The following is a 13632-nucleotide window of genomic DNA, read 5'->3' on the forward strand; positions in this document are numbered from 1 at the left end:
ATATACTGACAAGGAAGATGAAGGTGATGAAAAGGGAGTTCAGGAAGAAAGTTGTTGTGAAGGAGGAGAAGTGAGAATATTAGGAATATTGAAAATAGTGAGGAATGCAAAGGACCAGAACATTTATTCAGTAACCACTCTACAGGTATCCTAAAATGATGTAGAATGATTTAATTCTATGTTGCTTTCAAGGTTCCTACAGCCTAAAGGCAGTGGATAGAGGATACTTACTGTGGAGGAAGAGTTTACTCAGGGTCTAAATGAATAAAAATATAAAACAAATCTGAATATCCAGGAGAAAGATACCTTTAAAGAAAGAAAACCCATTATTGAGTGACTGTTGTAATGATGTATATTTTCTTCTAGTTTCAGTAAGAGAAATATAGAAATGCAGAATACAGTGGTTGATTCTGCAAGCTTCTGTTAGAACCAGTGCATAACTAAATGGGGCTTACAGAGATGCCTCCTCCCATCCCAAAGAATTCCAAGTGGCTTTCAGACAGTTTCTAAGAACAGACTGTAAGCTTCTGAGGGCAAAGGACTGCTCAGGAACTGAAGCAGATCTTTTTAGGGTTTTCTCTATTTGATTTGTTAATTTTTGAAATTGAGCTATTGTGTTTGCTTGTAGTAATGGAGTACCACTATTTTCCAAATGTAGTGACAAGTGCTGATGCAGAAAGAATGTTCTATGGGAATGCAGGTTTTCACATCAGCACTAAAAAATTCAGATTAGAGATTTTTCTTAGGTGTAGTAAGTTACACTGAGAGTGGTGGAAGAAATAAAGTTGCTTTTATTTTCTCTTAGGCTAGTTTGTTTTTTTTTACTCTCCAGTCCTTACAGGATCCCCGTTACTGTCAGATACGGTGCTTGGGTTTTCTGAGTGCCAGCATGTAGATTAGTACATGCACTGTGGAGTGGTGGAGCGGTCGCTCTTGGTCCTGTGGGATACAAAGGGAGAAGACGTGGACCACGCATTTTAGTAGGTGAGACAGAAAATAACAACATATTTAAAAATTAAATATTAAAAATTTACAAGGAGAAAAATTAACAAGGAGCAAGGATATGGCAGATAGGAGGGTGGGGTTGCAGTTGGAGATGAGATGGTCAGGGAGGGTCTCACTAAGAAGGCAGAAATTGAGGAAAGCCCCCAAGAAGAGGAAAGAATGAGCCGGGAGTTATCGGTATTATTGGTAGAGGGATGCAGAGGGCAGAGGCTCAGAGCAAGAGTGTGCCCGGTGGTGCCAGGAGCAGTAAGGCAGGAAGGAGGCCTGTGTATTTGGCACAGAGCGAGCACGCGCGAGAGAGGAGAGCAGGAGCTGCGGTCGGAGATGTAACAGAGGTAAGAGAGTAATCTTGTAGGTCATTGTAAGGACTTCAGCTTCTATTAATGTCAGATGAGAAGCCACTGGGCCGACACAAGCTGAATGACGTTTAAATAAAATCACTCTGACTGCTGTAAAGAGAATAGTTTGAAGGAGTAAAGAATGAAGGAGAGCAGTTAGGAAGCTATCAGAATAATCCAGGCATGAAATGTGGCTGTTCAGACCAAGCTGGGAACAGGGGATAAGGTGATAATGATATTATATATATATAAATATTAATACATGTATATAGTTTCAGCTCAATGAATGACCACACTATGCTTATTTATTCCCACACATAGTAGTTAAATTCAGTAGGCCAAAAGGCACTCCATTTTTTTAAACTTAAATCCTTATATAATACAACAAAACTACAGATTGTTTAACATTCAAGTCTTAAATCTTATTTCAATTCATACAACAAATATCCTTGCTTCAAGAGAAGTCATATAACTTAAATATATATTTGTGTGGTTCTACAGGTGGCAGGTAAAATTTTTTTTTCCTGTCATTTGTAATGTGCATCTCACCAAGAGCCACAGTTTTTAACGTTTCTGATGGAAAATCACTGGTTATGAAAATTATGTGTCTACCAATATCACCTGAAGTATTTGGGAGGAACAAAGATGAATAAAATCTCTCAATATTTTATAGTGCTTAGACAGTTTGCAGTAATGAATCGTGAAAAAGTGGATTTAAATATTAGACTGATTCAAATAACCAGTTCTCAGCAATCCCATTTTTTTCATCATGACAGTATTTTCTGAAAATTATATTAAACGTTAAAATGTATCATTGGTGGCTGTTTTGAATTCCTGTCTTCTTTACCAGTCTTCGGCTTCCAGGCTGTCTCTGCTTTCATTCATTCATTCAGAAAACATATGTACTGTGGACGTAGTAATTCACAGACTAGCAGTGGAGACAATTACACAAATAAATAAAGTTTGCTGAGTGTAACAATAGAAGTCTGTACAAGAGAAAACGTAAGAGAGGCTGGCACCAACCTGCTGACAGAAGGGAAGAAAGGTGTAGGCCCTCTCTAAACTGCAGACTTTTATTAAAATGACAATTTGATTAAAGGAAGCCTTTCCTCTCATGTCTTATATTGTCAAATAAATTAAGCCCAAATTCAGTGTGACCTCCCAGGCCTTTCGTAACTTATGCCAACCTGTTCAAATTCATCTTCATCTATTCCAGCTCCCATTTCTCAGCTCAAGATTGGAGCCACGATCCTGTCTCCCTTCTGTGAACATGTGTTCATGGTGTTCACACCCCTTAGCGGGGGGAAATCATGTCAGAAATCGTAGCTGATTAGTGGGAGTGACCCAGAATCTAGTCCTCTCTTTGACACACATTCACTAAATAGTCATGAACTCATGACTCATGGTTAGTTTTATCATAATTAAATGCATCTATTTATATTGATTATACACATAAACCTAAGATGTGAGCTATAAAAATAGCCAAACTTTTATAATTAGATATTATGTGTCTTTTAAACAGAAATGAAACCCTTATTCTTGAAGTTAGTTGAGAAATCAGGAGACCTGGCTTTTTGAACTACCACTCAGTATGATTTCTAAAACAAGTTTCAGAGCTATAAAAATAGGAGTAGTTATATTTACCCTACCTATTTTACTGAATCGCTGTAAAGATAAAATGAAAAACAGTGGTCAAAATAACTTTGTGAAAAAGAAAAGTTCTTCTTGGTGCTATTAAAACAAGTGAAATGGGCCTAATTTTATTCCTTTTAATCAAAGAAACTTCTTATAATCAAGTGGGGGGTGTGTTTGTGTATGGAAGTTTTTCATAATTCATCTGTGTAATCTTAGTCATGTCACTTCATGTTTCTCTTCTCCAGTATATTGTATGAAAGACTACATGTAGCTAGCATATCTACAAGAATCTGGCTTGCTTTATAAATCTGTGAAAATAGTTGTGACGTGCTTTTACAAGACATTTGACTCACGTAACCCTCCTTCAATGACCTTTTTATTACTGACCATCACTAGTACAAAATATGTGATCCTCTGTTTTCTTTACGATTTCTTTATGGACAGAGCGAAATCTGTTTTGCATCTGTAAGTGTAGGAGTCCTTAACTCTAAATACTTTCAGTGCACTCAGACTTAGAAAAAAAAGTATAGGTAAGCTCAAACAGCTCAGCAGTAGATGTTGATATTTGTTAGCTTTTTTTCTATTCAAAATGTGATATTTTATAATATGTAAATTAATTTCATTCGAGAATTTATATGTGCAAGCCAGACTTTGCTGATTTTTTCTTTGCTGATTTTTAAAATGTTTCAGGTGTACAATACATCCATCACCACACAGTTGACCCCTTCACCCTTTTCACCCACCTGCCCCCCAACCCCCTTCCTTTCTGGTAACCACTAATCTATATTCTGTATCTGTGAGTTGGTTTTGTTTGGTCTATGGTTTTATTTTGTTTGTTCTTTGTGTTTACTTGCACATATGAATGAAATCGTACAGTATTTGTCATTCTCTTTCTGACTTACTTCACTTAGCGTAATACCTTCAAGGTCCATTCACATTGTTGCAAATGGCAGGATTTCACTTTTATGTCTCAGCACTATTCCATTGTGGGTATAGATGCAGACAGAGATATACCACATCTTCTTTATCCATTCATCCATTGACAGATACTTAGGATGTTTCCATATACCGACCATTATAAATAATGCTGCAGTGAACATACGGGTGCATCTGTCTCTTTGAATTAGTGTTTTTTTGTTATTCAGATAACCACCCTAAAGTGGAATAGCTGGATCATATGATAGTTCTCATCTTAACTTTTTGAGGAACCCCCACACTGTTTTCCATAGTGGTTGCACTAGTTTAATGTACTTTGCTGATTTAAGTTGCTTGTTCATAAAAAGTATGAGTGAAGGAAGAAACATGGAAAATGAAATGCTCAAGATCTCAACCCAAATTAATGACAGTTTCAAATACAAGCATTTTACTTCTCTAATTTTGAGCTATTTTAAAATATATCCAAGCTGTGTAACATTGCTCTAAATCACTCTCGTCAATAGTCCTGCCCAAGGATGGAAATAGAATGTATTCTCACAGCATATACATGTGCTTAACAATTTTTTTCATTTACATGAGGCTTGCATTTACTCACTGTAAAACACAAGCAAAAAAAAAAAAATAGAAAGTTACCTCAAATCTATATATGTACTACTGAAATTTGGAAGAATATGCATTTATAAAATTTACATGAAAATTCTCCTGAGGTTAATTCTGTTATCTTTATACTATGAAAAGAGGAAGTTGTGGCAAATCACATATTTTGAAAATGTGTATTTTAATAGAGCAAAGTTTGGTATTCTAGATTGAAAGCAGCTTTGAATTTAAGTGGCTTTAGCACTACGTACTTTGTCCACTTGGCATATATTTAAACCAAATTTAGATTCAGGCAGCAGATTGGATGTTCCATCCCCTGAGTTATCCAATCCAGAATCAAATGTAGCAGTGCCCGGATAAGATCACTAGGTAGGGTAATGCCATGGAGCCCTGGGGAGCCAGGACCAGCTGAAGTTCCTGAACTGTTGCCACTCAGGGCAGTAAGAAAAAATACAGGGGATGGAGAAAAAGGAAAAACAGATGACATGATTCCTGTGTTTGAAAGTTTTAGTATATATGGAAAGAAAAGTGGTCGATAAGGAAAATAATGTAAAACAACGTGGAAAATTCAGAACTCTAAAATACTTGTTAATTTCTTCATATACACCTGCAGCTCAACGATTGCATTTTCATGAATTGTAAACATGCAGCTGTTTCACTTTTCATTCTGTCATAGTCTTAGTGTTTTCCGCATCATAGAGTGGAAATCACCTAAAACGGTGATCTAGCGAGTATATTCTCCCTTGAGGAAGCCGAGGACAGTGGATTAATCAGCTTGCGGGATGTCACAGCAGCTAGGAAGTAACCAAGCTAAATGTGAACATGTTTGATTATGGAAGAGAGAAAGTATCAACAGTCAACGATCAGCAGTGTGTTGGTTCATAAAACACATTTCTGAGAAATAAAATATTTATCTCTCTGAGAATAGTGCATATGTTCCTTTTTGAAAAATGGACTAATTTTAATTTCTAAACACTAAATATCAGTCTCTCTCTCTCTCAGTCTTTCTCTTACATTTGAAAGCATTATTAGAATTGTAGAATTATTGGGTAAAATAAACTATAGTATTTTATTGTAGTCTTTTTTAGCAATTCAGGCTCCCATTTTCTGTAAAATGAAATTCATATCAGCCTAATAGCCCCATTGATTCCTGTAAGGTCCCCTCCTGTGTGTGCAAGTGGTTTTTGTTTGTTTGTTGATTCATTCATCTTCTTTCATCTCATTTTCCTTTCCTATTCCATTCTTCCCTCCATGAGCCACCATTATAATTTATGTAATGTCTATTATTTATTTGTAAAATATATAATGTCCATTAGTGTGAATATCATTTTAATGTACATAAATGTCATTGCCCTAAAGATCAGATTCTGTTTCTCACTTGTTTTCACTTGGCAAATGATTTTAGGATGGAGCCACCCTTTGGTGTGAACACTTGGTGTGGTATCTTTCCTAAAACTCTGCTAAGTGTTTCCATCGTGAGCATTTCGTACGCTCTCATTGCCCGTTTCTCCTGATACTGCCACCTCCCCACAAGTAGATATTCATGAAGAAGATTTCTGGGTCAGAGGATATATGTACATGTGCTTAATTTAACAACGTTCTGCCGAATTGTGCTCCAGAGTGGTTACACTTACCTGCGTTCCTTTTTAAATAATTACATGGTTATAAAGTGTAAACAAGCAGTTTTACTTTTTCATCCTGACATAGTCATCATATTCTTGCATCGCAGAGTGGGGATAAAGCTGAACAACTTCCTAGCAAGTAGAATCTCCCTTGACGTCAAGGACCCCTAATCCCATGTCCTGGTCAACACAGTTTCTGGCTTTCAAACATTTTTCAATATGATGAGAGTTAAGTGACCCATCATTTTTGCTTCATTTGCACTCTCTCATCACTAATGAGTCTGGGCGTTTCTTCGTGTGCTTCTAACACTCATGCATTTCCTTCTCTGGGAATCGTCTTCATTTTACAAATCACCGAGAGTAGTTCTGTTTTTTCTAGTAGAGTATAATTTTTATTAATTTTTACAACAGCATAAAATATAAGACACAAAGACAGTGATCATCACAAGGGTGATGAATTGTGTAGTGCCTGCCCCATAAATATTTGTGGAATAAATAAATAAAAGTCATGAGCTTTTGGGTGATATATGTTTAGATATACATTAACCTCTAAGATTTTCACTATTAATGCAAGAATTTTAATCCGTATGATGTTTTTGAAGTAATGATAAATATTAAATACAGACAAAGAAATAGCATACAGGAAATTGTGTATTATAAAGATAAGAATAGTTTTTTCCAGTTTGAGGAGCATACAAAATTAAGTAATCCCAAAAGTTATGAAAACACACACGAGAATATTTTATATTGATTGAATTTTTAATTCCAAAATTACTTGATTGTGTCTATTTTTCAGTTTTTAATAACGTGTTAGGTGTAAGATTTTGAATAGCAAATTCTTTCATTACTGTTGCACTTTCAAAAAATTCAGATTATCTTAGTTTGCCTATTAGAAGTTATTAGAATAGGCATTTTTTATTAATTTTTTTATTGAACTATAGTTGATTTTCATATTGTGTTAGTTTCAGATGTACAGCAAAGTAATTCATATATATGGGTGTATGTATATATATACATATATATATATATATATATATATATATATACTTTTTCAGATTCTTTTCCATTATAGGCTATTACAGGGTATTGAAGATAGCTCCCTTTGTTATACAGCAAATCTGTTGTTTATCTGTTTTATATATAATAGTGTATATCTGTTAATCCTGTACTCCTAATTTGCTCCCTCCCCTCCCCTTTTCCCTTTGGTAACTGTAAGTACATGTTCGTGTTTCTGTTTTGTAAATAGATTGCTTTGTATTTTTTTTTTTGATTCCACATATAAGTGATATCATATAATATTTGTCTGTCTTTGTATGACTTAGTGTGATAATTTCTCGGTCCACCTATGTTGTTGCAAATGGCAGTATTTCATTCGTTTTTATGGCTGAGTAATAGAATAGGCACTTTCTGGGGATATAATTGAAGTATCATCTGTACAATCTCAAATTTGACCAATTGGTTAACATACATGTTGACAGTAATTTAAATATAAAGAAAATGTGTTTGCTCATAATGCTAACCAACAGCTATAACCATTCATGTGCTCACTACCTTCCAGGAATTATTTCTAAACCAAAGTCAGTGCAAAAAGTTTCCTTAAATTTGAATACACTTAACATTTAAATCAATTAAATGATAAAACATTACTTTAGTGAACTTATATGTAGTACATTCAAACAATTTTTGCGTGCAATTTTAAATAGTTTATAGGAATTTACAATTAATGTATTTTCAAAAATATCATATATGAAAACAAATCATACTTAATTCTCACAACTATTCAGGCCATCTTACTAATTAATAGGAGTAATTTGTACATTCACTTGTTTATTTTAGTATGGCTCCTCTAGCATTTGAGGGAAGTAGGGGAGGCAGTGGAAGAGGAAGTTGTTGTTAAATGACTATGTTCGAGTAGTCTGTCACATTTCCTATAGTATCTGATGCTCACCATTGGAACCAATAATAAAAGAGTAAGAAAACTGGCAAAATCTTTTGAACTGCAATATTGCACTGATGCTAGTGGGAAACCGAGTAAGGGGAAAAGAAGTTCAGCTGGTGTATCTTGGGACAGAGCAAATCATATGGTTCATGACCTCAGGTATATATCTTGGTGAGATCTTAGTCATCTGTGTATTTTTTCCATCGCTTTTATTAACGATTCTAAATAGGTTTCCTATTTTAAGGGCTAGGAGTATTTTTCATTTCACTGGATAATTAAGTTTTATAAACTTGCCTCTTTATTTTAAAACATGAAAAATGAACAGGGAAATTCAACAGAAGCAGCATGAAGATTATGTAGCTATTTCTTTTAATAGAGTATGTTCCTGCAGAAAAGTGACAATGCAATTTCTGGGTTATAACACCATTAATTTGTTTCAATTCAAAATCTTCTGTTCATCAATGTATTCTTTCTTGTGACTAAGAAAAATATATTTTTCAGTGAGCTTTTCCTCTTTCAGTGCTGTTTTTCTTTAGTGATGTTATCACCGTCTTTTATGCAATTTTCTCATTTTATGTGTACAACAGCCTGAGATTGTTGAAATAAACCTAAGGCCCTTCTGAAGATAACGTTTTCTTGGAGTAAGTTTTAGAAAAGTCATTCTTTTTTGTGTTATTGTGGGCATTTTTATGGACTTCTTTTGCCATTTCACATTATAAAAGACTTTCCCCTACTTGTTTGCAGCTGGTAATATGGTTTCCAATGTATATCAAACTCACTGAAAACTTCTAAAGACTCAATCATGCCATATTTAGAATTTCCCATGGAAGCCAATAGTGAGCAATAGGGAATTTCACATAGGCATCTGTGAAGCTCATTGAAAACCTAATTGTTCAACGAGTATTTTTTTTATTTAAATTTTAACTTAGTCCTGGCATACATACCTATTTTTTCTCAGGTAAATCTGATAGCATTCACAAATATCTGGGCACTATAACTTCGGATGGTTTCATCTAATTTATATCTAGCTCACATAGCCACATATTAGGACCTTGCAATTTGTGCCGAATATGCACCTAAAATTACTTGACGGCTTGTATAAAATGGACCAAAGAAACTGAATGTAAAATGTTTAAATCTTAATTATGTTACTGCTTTTTTGGTATGAAAATTATCTTCCTATAAAGAGAAGAAAGATGAAATTCCTTGTAACCAGTCAAGCAACATAATTTATGGGACCCAGTGCAAAATGAAAATGTAGTACTCTTTGTTCAAACAGTGTTAAGAATCTCAAAATGGCAGCAGTAAAGCATTAAACTAAAGACGAGGCCCTTCTGAGCACAGGACATCCTACTGTACAGACCACACACACCCATGAGGCTGCTCTCTGCGTGACATTCCTGCTGCTTCTACTCAGGAATGTCTTGCATGCAGTGACGAAAAAGACCCAACATGGGAATCTTTTTCATCTGAGCAAAGTTTTATCAGAGCAAAGTTGAAACTATAACAACTTCTTAAAGGGAGCTTCACAACAAAATCCCAGCGACTTTTTTCTACCACTCCTATTCCATAAGAGAATGGAAGTTTGCACTCTTCCAGTTGTTTGTTCTCCCTGGAAAAATTATAGTTTTTGGTGGTTGCAGTTATTATTATCTTCCCACCCAGAATTCATTTAAGCAATATATGGTCAAGAATGTTTTCTTTATAGCAGTGTGAACAAAATGCATGTGTTTAAGAATATTTAATAGATTTTCAATAGCAACGTTTTGCATGTTAGATACATTTTATACGGTCAGGTAAGTTGATGAAATCAAACCCCTTATGGTTTTGGTATCAATTTTCCAGAACACTTTGAATTGATGTTCTCTGAAATGGTGTGCTGAGTTGGTTTTTAAATGCAAATCAATGTCTTCTATGCCCTGTGGACCCAGATGAGACATAGCACACCTTTTTATTTTATACGTAAATTTGTCTTTTTAGGCATGCAAGTGTTGGAATGGAATGGAGTTCCTTTAACTTCTAAAACATATGAAGAAGTGCAGAGTATCATTAGTCAGCAAAGTGGGGAAGCAGAAATATGTGTAAGACTGTGAGTTTTTCCCCATCTTTTTGTTTCCATTTTTTGGCTATTCATGGCTCTTTTAATTTAAAATTGTTAAGGTGGAACCTTTGCCAGTCAGCAAGATTTCTCGTAATTAGAAAATAGAGTGAATACAAGTTTTATAGATTTCTTGTGTTCGGATTCAAAGTCTAAAGCATAGAAGGAATTCAGCTAATTTTCTTTCTGATTATGTCCCCTTTCATGCTTTTATTGGAACATGCGTCATTTAAATGAAAGTCTGAACCATTTAGATTTCATGGATGTGTGCCGTATATCAAAATGAACTTATATTTAATCTATAAAGATTTCACCTTAAATAATCATTTTTATCAGCTGACTTTTAATAGCATTGCAGATATATATTTGGTTAGAAGGGTGAGCATGCTTTGAAATTGCTTTTTATCATTAACCACTTCTCATTTACCTACTGAAAAAAAAAATAATCAGAGTAGTTGGGGAAAAGGACGTTTGTCTCAGGTTTCCTCAGTTGCTTTCTTAATTTGTTTTTGTTTTAATTTTTAGGGACCTCAATATGCTATCAGATTCTGAAAATCCCCAGCACCTAGAACTTCATGAACCACCAAAAGCTGGTAGGTGAAAGCAGTTTGCTTCCAAATGTGGATGAAGATGCAGAAGTAGTTATAGAGGCACATGTAGCTGTGGATGAAGATATAGACGTAAATACAGACACAGGCAAAATAAATTTATAGACAGATAGATGTTTATGTATTTATTTAATCATAAAGAAAATGAAAAGCATTGTAGCTGCTTATTTAGCATTCTAGGGAAACACATATTTATATATTAGACCCATTAAAGAAATTCATATGAAATTTTTGCTCTGTGAGTTCACATTTTTAATTCTTTAAAAATAAATTTATTACATGAAAGTAATCCATTGAGCTATTTATTTTGGGCCCTAAATAATTTTTAGATACTACTGGGTTCTTTTTAGCATAACTGGGTTTTGGGACACTTATAACCTGAACCTTTTGGTTACCTTTTTAATACTAAATTAAAATCAGTATGCAATTTCATAAGTACATGATGAAGTAGATTTAATTCTTTCTTAGATAACAAATATAGTCTATGAATTTAGATCACTTACAAGATTTAAAATATCACTATTCTTTTGTTCACGAAGTATTTATTGAGCACTGTATATGCTATTGCCAGCATTTCTAAGAGTCTGGGTTAACTGCACTAAACAGAACAAACCAAGGCCTGTAGAAATGTTCATACATCTGTAAATATAAACATACTCTTTGAAATTTCCCCCGTAAAGAAATAGATATGTAACACTTCAAGAAGGAAAAGCAGCCCATCATACAAATTGAATTCCAGTGAATAAAACAGAATATTTTATCACATATACAGTTCTGTATGTAAACTGTTAAAAAAAAACATTTTTCTGAAGATATAATAGGAACCTTGATATTCTTCTGTAATTCAGCATTCTTTCACTCTTCTCTGCACCTTCTTTAGAAATAGATACATAAGATACAATTGCATTTATTCTTTTGAGCTTGTTGTGTAACTAACATTTTGACTTTGTCAGCTAGAACTCAGATAAATTCCATGGTATTGAGTACCTGTGACACTGAGACTATGTGAAGCCTTTTCATTTTGTTGTAGTGGATAAAGCGAAGTCCCCAGGGGTGGATCCTAAACAGTTGGCAGCAGAGCTCCAGAAGGTTTCACTACAGCAGTCACCCCTGGTTCTGTCGTCCGTCATTGAAAAAGGATCTCACGTTCATTCGGGTCCTACATCAGCAGGATCCAGTTCTGTTCCCAGTCCCGGGCAGCCAGGGTCACCGTCAGTGAGCAGAAAGAAACACAGCAGCAGCAAGGTGAGGAGTGTTCACTGTCACCTCCCGGTGACATTTTCTGTTCCTCGTTCAGACTTGGAAATAAATACGATAGCATTGTTTAGGGTGTTTTTGATGTGATTTCTTCTTTCCTAATGATCTACCAAAACACCAAAAAACATGTTTTTCCTTTTCTCGATATATAACTGATCAAGATGTATCAAAATGATGTATTTCTACATCTCTTAAAATATTTTAGCAGTTATTGTTATGGGGCACTTGAAAACTCTGGCTGATGCTTCGTGTCCTTTTTCTTTGTTGTTGCATAAATCTGAGCCTCTTTGTATGTGAGATATATCTTTATCTTTTCGGAAAGACAAGATATACATTACATTAGATTTTTTTCACTCAAGTAAAAGGTAAAAAGAATGCAGAAATGCAGAGAATTTAGGACAACAAGAAACAAGGAAAGCTAGTAACACAGTATTGTCATTTTGAAATTTAGCCTTAATTCCATACTAATAAATTTTCTCTTGATGCACATCTTCATTTGGAACAAATGTTTCTAATATTATTATTTCAGATTTACTGGGGAATTAAAAGAAAACATGAATTAATTTTTAACCTTATAAAATCAGATGAAAATGTAGACAATTTGTAACTTTTCCCTCATAAATTTGGTTACTAATAAACTATCCTCATGGTTGATAAATATATTAGAACAAGTATTTTTTTATTTAAACTCAAATAAATATTTTTCTTTACGTAGTGAGATATATGGGAAGGACAGGCTATGCTTGAATAAATTGACTGGTCTTAAGAAAACAATTTTTTTTTATTAATTATAAAAATATAGCCTATGTCACCAAAAATCCCTTTTATTCAGAAACAAAAAAGAATGATAGGGTGATCTTAATCACAGCATCATAAAATGACTTGTTTCAAGCTAAATATGGTAAGATTTCATGAGGAATAATTTCAAGGATAGTTACACTTAATTTCAAAATGAATTTTACCACAACTGTATTTTACCACATGCAGTTATGTGTTAATTTTGAAGAATCAGGAGACATGGAGGCTCCTTGAGTTACAGGCTAATATTTCTAATTCCTTTCTTGATATCTCCACACAGAAGACCTGAAGACATAACAGGCTAGCAGAGTTTTCACATTATAGTTCTGCAAGTCTGTCATCTAGGTATTTTCACCTGTTTTCATTCAGCAATTGACATCATCATCTTCCCAGAAAATTAAGTAAAAATGTAAAAGCCTCTTCTTTTCTCTTCATTCACTGAGTCCTAATCCTGTGAATTCTAATTTTCTAATTAGTCTCTGACAATTTTCATCTTCCCTGAATTTGCCAGTTTCCTTCAGCAAAGCATCATTCTTTTTTTCCCAGCATTATTGTACTCACTACTGGTAACTCCACCCACCAGTCTTTCTTCCTCTCTCTTAAACTAGCCTCCAGCTATCTGATCTGGGCACAGTGATCTGATTGCATCACTATCCTGTTTAAAATGTATCCCTGCTACCTGGAGTGTCAGCTTTCCTACCTGAACCTGGGGCCCTGTCCTGCTCATTCTTGAAAGGGCCCGGTCAGTGGCTTTCCTGGGAAGATTATCACAGAAAGCGTATTGTTGTCAGATCTTTAC

General features: G+C 34.5%; 1 protein-coding gene across 1 annotated transcript in view; it reads left to right on the top strand.

The window, feature by feature from the left end:
* Positions 1-13632, top strand: part of PCLO (piccolo presynaptic cytomatrix protein) — a 310882-nt gene that overhangs the window by 228427 nt on the left and 68823 nt on the right. Inside the window, 3 exon segments of the mRNA XM_032484107.1 lie at positions 10053-10161; positions 10696-10763; positions 11809-12023. Coding sequence (XP_032339998.1) covers positions 10053-10161; positions 10696-10763; positions 11809-12023 — 392 coding nt within the window.

Source organism: Camelus ferus, chromosome 7, assembly GCF_009834535.1.
Source record: "Camelus ferus isolate YT-003-E chromosome 7, BCGSAC_Cfer_1.0, whole genome shotgun sequence".
Taxonomy (NCBI): Eukaryota; Metazoa; Chordata; class Mammalia; order Artiodactyla; family Camelidae; genus Camelus; species Camelus ferus.